This window comes from Grammomys surdaster, unplaced genomic scaffold (genome assembly GCF_004785775.1).
Source record: "Grammomys surdaster isolate TR1022 unplaced genomic scaffold, NIH_TR_1.0 125928, whole genome shotgun sequence".
Taxonomy (NCBI): domain Eukaryota; kingdom Metazoa; phylum Chordata; class Mammalia; order Rodentia; family Muridae; genus Grammomys; species Grammomys surdaster.
Window position 1 is genome coordinate 1,268,465 of NW_021620751.1, and position 14,652 is coordinate 1,283,116.

The following is a 14,652-nucleotide window of genomic DNA, read 5'->3' on the forward strand; positions in this document are numbered from 1 at the left end:
AAAAGAAGCAATGATCTTGGAGCTGGAGAGATAGCTCAACAGTTAAGAGCACTGACTGCTCTACCAGAGCTCCTGAGTTCAATTCCTAGTAACCACACGGTAGCTCACAACCATCTGTAATGAAATCTAATGCCCTCTTCTGGTGTGTTTGAAGACAACAACAGTGTACTCACATATATAAAATAAATAAAACTTTAAAAAGAAGAAGAGGAAAAGGAAGAAGAAGCAGCAGCAGCAATGATCTTAAATTTAGTTACCTTGCCTGGTATTAATTCAGCCACATGAGAATATAAATTTCAACGTGGGCCATCAGCGTTGCCTGTTAGACCTCACAGACACTGCCAGTACTCAGCCCAGACCTGGGAAGTGCACCCCTGTTCCCAGGGCAGAGCATCTTCATGTCAGCCTCTGAATCAGCAGTTACTTCCCATAGTGCTCTTAGATAAATACATCAATTGAACATGGCTTTCTGCCATGTTTCTTTGTATGTGACAAGTTATTACTTTGAAATAAGCCCACCATTTAAATGAGATCTTTCTACTTGGATGAAGTTGTATAAAGTTCTGTTGTTGGTGGTTTGGTTTTGCTTTTCTTTGCTTGGTTTTCTTCTGTTTTCAGTGCTGGACATCAAACTCAAGGCCTTAAGCATGATAAGCAAGCTTCCTACCACAGAGTACATCTTCTACTTCCAAAAGGAGCGATGTGCTATGGACCCTGCCTTTGTACTTAATTTTACCTGTGAGATGACAAAGATTTCTCAAATATGCACTCATACAACTAAGTGATGAGTGTACCATTGCATCATACTTAGAAACTGTTTGCCAATAATATATTTAATTTACATATAAGAAGGTTAAACACAAGTAAAATTTTTCCAACAAATCATTTCACACAGGTATATGCTTATCACTCTATTTAATTGTTCAAACTGTACTAGAGAATACATATTTTGGAGTACAAATTTCATTAGATTCAGCTGAGACACCAAAGATTTCCCTAAGAATTTCAGATAATAATCTCACTGTCAAAAAATTATCAAGAAAATTTAAAGTCAAGTCTATGTATTCTATCAATATTCATTTTTTTCATTTTTGCATCAAATTATATCACTTTCAGAAAATGCTTTTCATAAATATTAGTAAATTGCTCCCAAATGTGTCCCTTATAACTTTTAATGACGATCTGCTTACTGTATGTTTACTGTATGTTTTCTCTACACAGTGAGATAGTAAGAGAAAGACTAGTGTAGGGTGTGTGAAAGCTCCAGCTCTCCACAGCAAAGGAAGGAAGGAAGGAAGGGATGGAATTTAGTTATGCCTCTAGATTTTTACTCCTGGAACTTTACTTTCTCCCCTAGCTCACAATTTTAAATACTAGAAAATGTATTCTTAAACATACGTCCTTGGGCAGGCACGAGGATTTACCACTTGGAATTGACAAAGAATTACATCATAGTGACAGCAATGCTGACCTATTGACAGGGAAGGTTAGTTTTATATCAAGAAAAAAAAAACCTGGTTTCAAATTCATTAGCAGTGAGATAATTTCTGGGTGCAAATGGAGAGCCTCTAAAGACGAAGCATGGCGTGGTGAGTGACTCACACTAGTCAGGGTAGCAAGAGTCAGGGGTCAAGGCTGCTTGCACCTTTTTGATCTCACCATGATACTTAAGAGGGACTATAGTGGTATAGCACTTGTTCCTGTCGTACATGTAGCAGGTCTCAGGAACACCGTCGTCCTCATTGCAGATATTGCTCTGGGTGGCAGTAACGACCTGGTCTTCCAGCTCCACTTCCACAGGATCACACTTCTTACAGCTGAAAACATAGACGTGCATTAGAAATCCGCCGGCAAATGTTATCCCAATATACAAGTCACTGTAAAGGTTATCTGACGTCTGCTTGTTCTTGCAGCTCTAACCTACAGTAAATGATGGTTCTTTCCAGACCTAATCATCTGCACAGCATGGAATACTTTATAAGATTCTGAATCTTTCATGTAAAAATACCTGGACATAAGCAATTTTTAACTAAGGACTTGCTGAGAGGCTCGTCTTACCAATGCTATAGAGCAGCTTCCGCTGATGAGCTCATCAGGAGCTGTGTAATGTTTCAATGAACTCAGTGTTAGCGACAAGAGGAATATAGATAGATAGATAGATAGATAGATAGATAGATAGATAGATAGATAGATAGATAGATAGATAGAGATATTCATGTACATACAAATATATTTAGGAGGATCAGTGTCTCACTATGTTGCTTGTGCTAGCCTAGAACCATCAGTCCTGTTCCTGCACCATATTCCTGAGGGGAGTTTTTGTGTGGTATTTTGGAGCGGGGGGAGGATTCAAGGCAGAGTTTCTCTGAATAGCCCTGGCAGACCTAAGAAGCATTCTGTAGACCACACTGGCCTCAAACTCAGAAATTCATCTACCTCTGCCTCCTGAGTGCTGGGGTTAAAGGCAGGTGCCACCATGCCCTGTTTAACATTGGAGTCTATCACCTCCAAAGAAGCACATGAATACTAAAAGCTGAACCCTACTTACTTAAATGTTGAAGTAAATTGGTCCCTTCTATATAAATGACAATAATTTCTTCTTTGGAATAAACTTATCACTACTATTTTTCTGTAACCAAGTCTTATGAGGTTTTGGTACCTAATCATTAGCCTAAGCATCAGTGTATCCTAATGTTCAGACCTTTGTCAATGTTTACACCCCAATGTATTTTCAGAGATATCATTATTAATAAAGTTAGAGGTTATTAACTTTAGCAGATATAAGTTTGAAGAAAATCTTACACATCTGACAAATGGTACACAAAGTTCCTTCTCAGTGGGGAGTCGGGATCGGTGATGTTCTCCCTGTTGTTCAAAGGGACACTGAAGAGAGAGAGAGCAGGAAAACAATTCAGTACAAATATTGTTGTTTCTGGCAGTACGTCTTAACAGATCAGTATTTACTATTTAATTATACTAGTACTTATCATCACCTTACTCACTTGTAAACCATCACAAGAGTTTTACAATAATCTGCTATACTTTAAATATCAGTTTCTAGTCTGCACACTAGTTGGTTTCCTAGGCTATACACGGCTCGATGTGTGGTGTGTAGAAGGTGTTCATTGCTTATAGAATGAACAAGCAAAAATATCTTTTTTTTTTTTTGGTTTTTCGAGACAGGGTTTCTCTGTGTAGCCCTGGCTGTCCTGGAACTCACTCTGTAGACCAGGCTGGCCTCAAACTCAGAAATCCACCTGCCTCTGCCTCCCAAGTGGTGGGATTAAAGGCATGCACCACCACCCCCCGGCCTTTTTTTTCTTTTTTTTAATATCTATATTTTTAAAGATGTATACATGATAAATTAATTTTCATTTATTTCATATACATAGGTGTTTTTGTCTCCATACATGTTCGTATGCACCACCACATCCATGCGATTCTTCTGGGGCATGTTTTATTTTGTGGTTTGTTGGTGGAGAATTTTTTTATTGTTTTCATTTAGGGGTGAATTTTATTGTATTTTCATTTTGTCCGTTTGTCTTGAAGGAACTGTTTGGCTCAGTTTTGATGTGTTTCATTACTGAGATGGTGTTTCATATAGCTCAGATTTGCTTCAAACTCAAGTTTGTAGCAAAAGATGACCTTGAACTCCTGATTCTTCTGCCCCATCTCCCTAATGCTGAGATTACTCATGTGTGTCACCACCCTCAGTTCAGCATATACTACTTTATATGATTTATATTGTATTCCCAGTGCTAACCTTCAACATTGACTATTCACCAAATAAAAATTTTTTGAAGAATAAATGTATCTATTCTTTTATTTGGTTATAAAGGCTCTTATGGTAAGTTTTTTACCACTCGTTTATTTACTATATGTATGTATGTGTTGATGGTGAGTGTGCTCGTGTCACTGTGCATGTGTGGAGGTCAGAAGTAACCCGTGGGAGTCAGTCCTCTCCTTCCACCATGCATCGTCCTGGAGATCAAAGCTGTCAGGTAAACACCTTCATCCACTAAGCCATCTCATTGACATCAGGGAAGGTTTTCGATAATGGGAATGACAGAGAAATAAACATTTATAGGATTCTACTATGAGTCAAATACTGTTCTTGTATAAATTATTATATAGTCAGAACCCCAATTATGTAATATCTATACATAATTATCCTTTTTTACAGCTCAGAATAATGTTCAAATTAGGTAAGTAACTTCCAAAAAGCTGTACCATTACAGTAAGCGAGAGAGTTGGGAATGGTGCCACAGTGACACAGCCATGGCAATATACTGTCAGGAAACATCACGACACATCAAGATGTAACTAAATTATTTGATTTCAGTAGAATATAATACAAGTAAGAGATGAATTAGATGCCTATTTGGGCAATTGTCCCCCTGGAGATTCAAACATAAGTGGTTCTTCAGTATGGTTTATATGCAATGTCACGGGCTAATTCTCTCTGATTGCATGTCTCTGTGAGAATCTTCCAAGAGCTCTGAAATCTTTTGTCTTCAACTTCTGTAAAATTTCCTCAAGCTTGTTAATAAAACTCAACTTTAAGTCATGATTCAATCTCATCAATGTACTACATGGCAAAAGTGCATTAAATATACATTTAAACAAACCCTGACACTATTACTGATGCTGTGTTGTGCTTGTAGATGGAAGCCTAGCATGGCTGTCCTCTGAAAGGTTCTAGCAGCAGCTGACTGAGACAGATGCAGACACTTACAGCCAACCATTAGGCTGAGATTGGGGACCCCTATGGAAGACTTAGGGGAAAGATTGAAGGAGCTGAAGGCCTCTGCCACATAAGTAGCAGAGGAGTGACTGCCTCCTCTGGCCTCAGTGAGAGAGGATGTGCCTAATCCTGTAGACTTGATGCCAGAGAAGGTGGATGGGTGTGTGTGGGGGGGGTAACTTCCAGAGGCTAAAGGAAGGGGTAAGGGGTGGAGAGAACTCTGGGATGGGGACCTGGAGGGGGAGCAACATTTGGGATGTAAATAAATAAAATAAAATAATAAAAACTTGAAGTGAAGCCCCAGGTAGTGGGGAGGTTTGGGGAGGTGGGAGTGGGGACATCTTCTTGAAGATTGGGGGGGAGGGTCTGGGGGGGAGAAATGGGATGAGGAACAGTCCGAGAGCAGACTGGGAGGGGAATAAGAACTGGACTTAAATTAAAAAAATTAGACCCTCTAAAATTCATTTCAAATCATACTCTGAATTCCAATTAAATAAATAAATTTCTACAATATTTTGGCAAAAAAGAAAGTTGAAGTGTCAAAAAAATAAACAAGACAATCGCTTTCAAGACTCCTCCTTGCTATAGGAAGCTGTTTCAGAAAACCTCCCATGGAAAGCAATGGCTGAATTTAGACACATGGACTGAGGAAAAGTTAACCAAGCTTTAAAGGGGTAACAGAAAGAATTTTTTTTTTTTTTTTGGTTTTTCGAGACAGGGTTTCTCTGTGTAGTCCTGGCTGTCCTGGAACTCACTCTGTAGACCAGGCTAGCCTCGAACTCTTGAGCTCAGAAATCCGCCTGCCTCTGCCTCCCAAGTGCTGGGATTAAAGGCGTGCGCCACCACCACCCAGCTATCAGAAAGAATTCTTAAACAGAGGATCCAGTAGATGTAAAAACAGAAAAGGTAAAAACCACTGTGAAGGTGGGGAAGTAAAGACACCGTCCAGGACTCCTGGAGCTTGGTGTTTTGCTTCACTTTGTTTGGCAGAAATGAAACAGAGGGAAGACTGGAGAGTTACACTAAGCTTTGTAAGGAGGTAAGACACGTGTGTGATGCACACTGATAACAGCACTGGGGAAAGTGAGCTCCACAGCATTTTATCAAGACCATAATATAAGATTACCAAACACATAGTTAAGTAAATAACAGCATTGTTAAAACATGTGACAGGTACCACACAGCCTTTACAAACAATAGATAGTCTCAATTCTTTGTAATAATCCTCTAAAGTAGGCTTGTTTTTTCTTCTATTTAAAGATGAGAAATTTTAGATTTGGAGTAGACAAATAATTTGATATTTGTAAGAGTGCACAGTTACAAACTGATGTCGCTAGACCTTGAAACAATTTTTTAAACATCATAATTTTCCCATTGATAGCTGGAATTGACTGCTATGTTCTTTTCCTATAAGAAGTACATGGTTGGAGAAAACTATCAAGGTGGGAGTATTTAGCAAAAAAAACTTGTCACTGGTTGGATCAAGTAGAAATCCTATTTCTCAGGTATTTTCAGTATTCTTGCTAATGATTAAGTGCTACTAAGTATATAAGTCTGGGCTATATGAGAAACAAAATTAATAGGTGATTCCAATTTATGAGTGAAAAGTCAATTTAATCAATTTTAATTAGTCTTTTAGGAACACAATGTATAATACTTGATAGTCAATAATTATGAAACAAAAGTTGAGTGTTTACTGTTATCTGAAGTTGCAGTTTAAGCTGGTAAAGAATAACTGAAAGTTCTGATTCAAACTGAAATCACTGCATAAAAACGGGCGGGTTGGTGACTAAGTAGGAGCCTCTGGTTCCCTCTGTTTCTGCCCTCAACGTCTGTAAAATTTCATTGTTATCAAAACTCAACTTCATCTAACTCATGACTCCATCTCATTACAGGTGTTACACATCAAAAGAGGGTTAAAGACACTGCAGTTAAACAAGGCAAGCACTGTCAAGACCCCGCCCTGCTACAGGGATCTGTTTCAGAAAACCTTGCATGATTCTCTTTTAAAAGAAATGGAAGCTTAATAACATAAAGTATCTTCTTATAACAGAGAAAGAAAAGAAATGTGAATGTCACCTACACAATCCGGATGTTTCTCTCCACAATGTCCTCATTTGGATCTTCGGCGGAAGGGACGATCCTAGAGGTAACTCGGGTACACATGCATTTGTTGTCAGCAAGAAGAACGGTCCCTTCGTCGTCACCTTGGATGTGAAAGGTAAACTACATCATGAAAAGGGAAAACAGAGCTCTATGCTGTCTTTGGTGTCACAGTGCAGGCCTGCTATCCCAGCGCTTGGGAAATAGAGGAGGGAGGACGGGAAATTCAAGGCCTGCCTGGGCTACCTGGGAACTTCCAGGACACCCTGCATTACTTAAAGAGAAATTGTCTGTCTTTTTTTTTTTTAAAGTGTGTATGTGCTAAGATGAGTTAATTTGCCTTTCTTACCTGAAGATAGCAGACAGAGTCTCAGATAGCCCAGGCTAGCCTGAAACTCATTATGCAGTTGTGGGTTGATTCTCAACTCTCCATCCCCTGCTTCTATCTCCTGAGTGCTGAGATTACGAGTGTGTGCCACCATGCCAGGATCAAAAACTTTAATTTTTATGTTCATAAGTCCTAGTGTTTCTATTTGTTTTCTTTTCTAACCTAAAAGAGGGAAAAAAATCTAAAAGAAATTTTCTTGGCCAGGCGGTGGAGGTGCACGCATTTAACCCCAGCACTTGGGAGGCAGAGACAGGCAGATTTCTGAGTTCGAAGCCAGCCTGGTCTACAGAGTGAGTTCCAGGACAGCCAGAACTACACAGAAAAATCCTGTCTCGAAAAACCAAAAAAAAAAGAAATTTTCTTTTACTTCATTGGAAAAATTCAAGAGCAGCTAGGCTCAAGGAATTCTGCTTTATATCCAATGCTTCTAATTATCTTAGTGATGGCACATGGTAGAATTCAGTGAAAACACCAAAATGAAAAATAAAACATAAATCTACACTATTCCCAATCAAAGGAATCTTGAAAGTTAATTATGAGGTGTCAGTCTTTATAAACCCAACTGCAAACACTGAGTTCTTCCGCAACTCCCATTTCTTCCTGTAAAAAATTATTCCCCTTAAATCGTATTGGAAGGAGTATCTTTTCTCCCAAGACTATCTTATTTTGTAAGATTTAATATTCTCCACCAAAACTTTCCTAAACTATCGATATCTTTTCATAATGATAATCAGTCAATACACAGATTCAACAAGAAAACAACAAGACCTGCATTAATATTTCCTAGAAGAATTCTATTAAAGGAGAGAGCATGTGTCAGTGTAACGGACTATCTACAAAGTTTTGCTGAAAAAAACTGCTTAGAAAATATTGTTAGTTATGAGTTCAATTTGATGTACAATGTCACTATACAGAAAAATGAATAAATGCATAGATATGTACTGAAGCTTTAACTCTGAGAGTCAATATTCACCCTCTGACTCCATTTCTCTGTGGAGATAAAAAATCAAAATACAGTCTATATCATAATTACCACAGTTATTACTTCACTTCTCTAGAATAGTAATTAAAGATACTCAAGGAGAGGGCTATTGGTTTTAAACTTATACATGAGAATTTATTAGTGTGGCTACCTACAGATACCCCCAAAATATTTATTTTTTTATGCTAAAGGCTAGAGTAGCCAAACAGAAGAACAAAGAACAAAGAGAACACAATGAATCTTGTCTGTATATATATATATCACTGCCTATTGAGATTAGGAGGTAGCTAGTGTCCAGCTAGCCAGGAGAAGAGTAGATTTAAGTCTTTAGACCCGAAACACATATCTGTTCTATATTCTCCCTTTTATTTGGCTATATTATATAGGTACTACCTACCTGTTACAAGGACAGCCTTAACAAAAATGGCCAGAACTCCCCAGAGAAGCAAGTGGGTCTTCATCTTGTCTTCACTTTTGAAAGACTGAAGCCAAAAAGCCCCAGCCAAGTGTGTGTCTATAAGGGGTGTGCAAATGATGCTGCTTCTGCTTTCTTAAAATAACACCCCAGAACAGGTGAGCTGCAGTAATCACAACGGTGCTTCAGGTTTGAACTGTATGCTACACTGGAAAGAGGCACATGGTTCATACTTAGGCATTTCCCTCTGATATAAAGCTTTCCTGTGAAGCTGGGATTTGACGGATCATCTGTGCTTCAGCCATGTATGAACCCCAAGACTGACTAGAACGTCGAGTCTGGACTCTGCTGAGAATGTTTAAATATGAGTTCTCAACTTTGCCAACTACATATACTCATATTAGTCCTCAAATCAATTGTTTGACATTTGTCACAGCTGGAATGACTGAAGGGAAAGAGAAAAAAAGAAATGAAGGAACAGAAGTAATTAAGGCCTTTCAGGTTCCTAAGAGTAACCTATAGCAGTTCCTCTGTAGTCTTTAATTAACAAGTTATCATATTTAAGCATCCATCTGCTTACTCTTACCACTTTCAGTTATTTTATAAGTTCAGACACACAAGTAGATTTTGCAATTAATAGATCCTGACCTAATGTTACATTTTACTCTAATAGGACAGACCAACTTGCTGCCTTTCTGCCTAGTGATTCCTTTCAGAGCCATGGACTACACTATCCATGTTGTCTCAACAGGAAAATGAGTCACTGGAGTATCTGGCCTCAATCTTTTTCTCTTAATTACTTTCAAATGTAAAAAAAAGAAAGAAAGAAAGAAACCTGAGTTTTGGGATACAGAAACTCCAAAGTCTCCCCCATCTCCAACATCCTAGAATTGTCTGTCTTGGAAACAGGATGACTACATCTTATGTAATGGCAGCAAATGTGTATTATTTTTATTCTTATCTTTAATTCTCTGTCTTCTGGATTTTTGAGAGGCAATAATCAATATTTCAGGGTCATAAGTAGGCAGCCTAACGTACGAAGCAACAGAGATATGAAACCCTAGCGCATAACTACATCCACTCACAGATCTGTAGTGAGGGGCTGCAGAGATGACTCAACTGGGTGAGAACACCGGCTGCTCTTTCAGAGGTCCCAGCTCCAATTCCCAGCACCCACATGGCAGCTTTCAACTGTCTGTAACTCAGGTTCCAGAGGATCCAGCACCTTCTTGTGACCTCCGTAAATATCAGACATGCACACAGTACACAGACATACATACAAGCAAAAATCTATACACATAACATAATTTTTAAAAATTAAACAGAATCTTTAGTAAATGTTCAGCAAAAAAAAAAAGTGGCAGGCAATAGAAGAAATGATGTCACCATCAATGTGTATTTTTGTTTTAAATACTACTCTGAATGGGACGTAAGAATTACTCAGGTTTAAGAAAAATCCATTCTCCTAGTAACTAAGGAGTCAAAAGGCTAAGGTAATAGGATCATGAGTTCAAAGCCAGTCTACCTATATAGCAAGATCCTGACTGCAGGGAAGAAAAAAAAAAAGGACAGAAGAGAGGGGGAAGTGGGGAAAGAGGGCGTGACTGGAATCATGGGAGCAATTTTATCTATAGAAAAGCAAACTCACATAATAGGATATTTGTGATATTTATGGAAATCAAAACAAATATCAACCACTTAAGGTTTCTTACCCCAACTATAGTTTCTAAATGACTGACTTAGTCTATAGCACACAGCCTAAGAATTAATGGATTAATAGCTGAGCACTAGAAAGGTAGAAGCAAAAAGATTGTGAGTTCAAATCCAACCTTAGCTTCAAAGCAAATCAAAGGTCACCCTGAACTACACAGAAATCTAAGGTCAGCCTGGGATACATAAGACCTGACTCCCTTTTCCCTTCAAAGGTTAATGGATAGTGTAAGTCACTATTTCCTTGAAAATATACTCAAGTCTCAAGTGTCTCCCTCAAAAAACTTGGATATATCCCAGAACAAAGCAATGTTGTCTCAAAACCTTCTTTTGTATAAAAGCAAAGAATGTATTTGTGATTACTAACATGAAGAAGAGCTCTGTGTTTGGTCTTTCTATCTCTTAATCTTCTCCTCCCCTTCCTTTTTCATGATCTTGTAGCTTTAGTGTGTCTATTATGTATGCAACTGTAAAGATGATTCTGTACTGTACTTTGGTCACTGGAAGGGAGTAGCTATGGCTGGCAATACGGGGTCTGAGACCAGTGCTTGCCTGTGTAATCTAGTGATCAATCACCTGGAATCACTTGAAGTATTAGTTAAAATAAAATTTCCTGGTTACACTGAGCCAATGTCTGGAGATCTAGCCGAAGAATATGTTTTCAAAAGGCATCCGATCTGATGGACTTTAAGGTTTGAAAAAAACTTACAGGTATGAAGCCTATGGGCAGAGTGGGTACCAGAATTAAGTATTTACGGAAGGTTAATAAAAATTAAACTTTTAAAGCAAATAGTATCAAATTAAAAAGCAAGTTAGCTGAACTGTTGTTTGATTTGGGGGAGCAGGGTTGTTGTTTTGAAACAGGGGCTTCCTACATAAAACTGGCTGGCTTGGTACTCACTGTATAGCCCAAGCTGACCTAGAACTCTGAGTAATTCTCCTGCCTCACCTTTCCATGTGCTGGAGTTACAGCCCATGCCATCACACTTGGCTTCTCCACATTTAATACTTCAAATTTGGATTTGGGTGTGAGATTTGGCCATGATCTAAGTGTTCTCTTGCTAAATTCGGACCAACATTGATTTTTGAATCAATGTTTTACAAACCAGCATGTTAGTTAGTTCCCTCAGTTTCACAATATTTGCAAACATGATACATGTGCCATCGGTTTTAAGATCATTTATGTTATTAAGAAACATGTTCAATGGGGTAGTGCTGGGAGAGTTTTCTAAGGCATGCCTTAATCTACAGCCTAACAACTCATTGATAAGTACGTTTGTGTGCCTCAATACATTTCAGTAGTCTTATAGTCATATATACATATATATATATATGAGCACAAAGACTGAAATTTTGTCCTGTTGTTGTTGTTGTTGTTGTTGTTGTTGTTGTTGTTGTTGTTGGAGAAGGAGGAGGATACGGGGTCTCACACTGCATCTCAGACTGAACTAAAACTTGTTGTGTGGCTCTGTGTGAGCTTGAATTCCAGCCTCAGCCTCAAAAGTGCTGGGACTACAGGCAAGAGCAACCATGGCCAGCTTCAGTCTGAAATGTCCCTTTTCATCTAACAAGAACAAGGAGTGCCTGGCAATATGCTCGTTCTCTCCTGTATCCTTCTTCAGTGACTGTTCCCTGTGAAAGCGTCCTCTCATATAAAGGGAGTCTTTGATAGCAGCCTGGCATTCTGCCCCTTAGGCACTTTAAGGAGGTGATATGTTAATAGCCTTCTTGGCTTCAGGTCTAAGACAGAGCAGAAATCTCCTTATTTTCTTTATAATGGATTACACTCTACATTTAGTGTGATGCTTCATATTTCCCATTTGTTCTCTAAATAGAAGTGGAAAAACAAGTTTTAATAATAAATAAAATTTCCCAAACAACCCAACAAATATAAAAAACAAAGTCTACATTAAATATTGAACTAAATGTCAATCTATAAATTTTAAGTAATCTAATAATCATTGTGATTTTAAAAGTAATTTCTGGGGCTGGAGGGAAGGTTCAGTAATTAAGAGTACTGGCTGTTCTTGGAGAGGATCTGAGTTCAGTTCCCAGAATCCATGTGGCAGCTGAGAACCATCTATAACTCCAGCACAGGGAATCTGGCCCCCTCTCCTGGCTTCCCTGGGAACACAGCACACACACAGTATATACACATGCATGCAGACAAACACCTATACATATAAAAAATAAATCCCTATTAAAAATAACTTGAGAAATCCAAAAACTGCTACAAAAGGTACAACACATATGTGAACTCCTTAGTATATTTGATAGTTCCTTTGATATTATCATAAAGGATACTTAAGGTAAGAGAGAGCAGTTACCCTTCACGTTCTCTAAAAATTTATCTGCCTTCAGACTTTTCTTAGAAGACTTGTGAACAGACTCTAAAACACACTGATTCTAAAAAGAAAAGTTAATAATTTTAAAAGACTAACATGTGTACCTGAGATGCTGTATAACACAGCCAGTTACAGAGGAGCTCCACAGCTATGTTTATGACTAAGAACACCTAACACAAGAAATCCACAATTAACTGACATTCCCACATGGACAATCTATAAGGAGAAAACTGACATGGAGATTTCTCTCTCCAAAACCAGCTCACCATGTAGCTATGATAGTGACCAGTCAGAAACACAGCATTTACCATATTTCTAATAAACTCTTTCTCTAACTAAGGGCAGAGCAGAAAGGGTTATGGTTAGGATTAGGGGAAGGTAAGAGTGGTTGGATCAACTCAAAGAAGTAAACTAAGGGAAGATTCTATTAGTACTAGAGGTAAAATCAAATTTAAATTTTAGAATCAGCCTCGGTCATTCTAAAGACAAAGGTGAAACATGGGACTAACTTCTAGTTCATTTTACCTCTCAAAGTACCAAAAATCCTAGACACTCATTTTTTCCACATCGGTTTGAAGAAATCTCTTCTAATTGGCATTTTTAGCCCTAAATATTTTGACTTCTGCATGCAGACATTGCAATATTGGTATTTAATCAATCACAGTATTTGTCAAATTTCTATTTGAACATCAAAAAGCAACATCTTAAATCTAAAAAGAACTCAAAACATGGAGAGAAACTTTATTACAAAATGTTTCTAAAAATCAAAAATTAAGACAACTAAGAAGCTAAACTTATTTCCTTCCAAAAGCTTTCCACACAGACTCTTAGGGCAGGCTTGTGGTTAAAATGTTTATACGGGGAATCGCACCTGGGCTGTGGTCTGTTTTTAAATAAACTTGCACCTGCAGTGGCTTTTCATAGAATTGCTATTGGGATCTGCCTATCGGCTGACTGGCAGAACCCAAAGCTAACCCTTACTCACATGCCCTAGTCTACAAGTGGCCTACTTCCAAACTTCAATTGGAAAAAAAATAAGCTTAGAGTCCAAGGTCATTTTTCTGTCGACACAGTAATAAACATGGCCCAGGAGAATCCTTCAAACGACAATATGCCACTTTTGGTCCATCAACCCCAGTACTCCAGTCTAGCTGTGCTACAAGGAAATCCATTATCTATGTGGGGAGGAGGCTGCTGCTGCTACAGGCAAATATGGTTTCTTTTCTTTCCTGTAATATGCAATTTGCTATTTCCTGTTTTAGAATCACTTTATTCTGTCATTTCCTCACCAAAAATTTAACTTTTTACCACACAATCCTTATCAAAAATCCTAAAGTATTTTAATTTTAGCAAGTCACTACCTAACTCAAGTCACTCTTTACTAATAAAATAGATTGCAATAAACTCCACTTGTGTCCCCACGTTACCTTATATAGATTAGCACATTCCTTTGCCTTTTTAAAGTCATTTTCTTCATATGTATATAATTTCTCTCTTACTCTAAATGAATGCTTCCTTGAAGCACAGTGGGGGTCTTAAAGAGCAGTTTCAAATGGCATATAAAAAAGAATATGAAGAAAAACCAAACAGGAACCATAGGGCTGGGGCTATAGCTCAATGAGTTCTACCACCACAACAAACACATAAACACATACACACATGAGCACACACTTGTGTGTACAAACACATACATCACACACACATGCACACACCACACACATATACACACATGCATACATGTGCATACATATGCACACACACATGCACATATACAGCACACACACACACATGCACACACCACACACATATACACACATGCATACATGTGCATACACATGCACACACACACAAGCACACACATATACATATATAGCAGATTTGTTTGATTAAAGAGCAAGACTCATTTCTATAATTCTGGTACTCTGGGACTGAAGCAGGAGGATTATAAGGATTCTGAAGACAGCC

General features: G+C 38.2%; 1 protein-coding gene across 1 annotated transcript; it reads right to left on the reverse strand.

Annotated features, from left to right (window-relative positions):
- Positions 1-817: 817 nt before the first annotated feature.
- Positions 818-8,792, reverse strand: Jchain (joining chain of multimeric IgA and IgM). The gene is made up of 4 exons (XM_028752614.1): positions 8,615-8,792; positions 6,828-6,951; positions 2,803-2,883; positions 818-1,817 (listed from the first exon to the last, which is right to left on the reverse strand). Exons 1-4 carry the CDS (start codon positions 8,676-8,678, stop codon positions 1,604-1,606), a joined length of 483 nt encoding a protein of 160 aa, XP_028608447.1. The 5' UTR covers positions 8,679-8,792; the 3' UTR covers positions 818-1,603.
- Between the last annotated feature and the right edge of the window lie 5,860 nt (positions 8,793-14,652).

Bases quoted from the DNA above. Each gene is read 5' to 3' on its own strand.
- Jchain (XM_028752614.1), bottom strand. From the start codon at position 8,678: ATGAAGACCCACTTGCTTCTCTGGGGAGTTCTGGCCATTTTTGTTAAG. The intron at 6,952-8,614 runs GTAGGTAGTACC...TTCACATCCAAG, and splicing joins TAAGGCTGTCCTTGTAACAG to GTGACGACGAAGGGACCGTT. The intron at 1,818-2,802 runs GTAAGATTTTCT...CTATGTTTTCAG, and splicing joins GTGTACCATTTGTCAGATGT to CTGTAAGAAGTGTGATCCTG.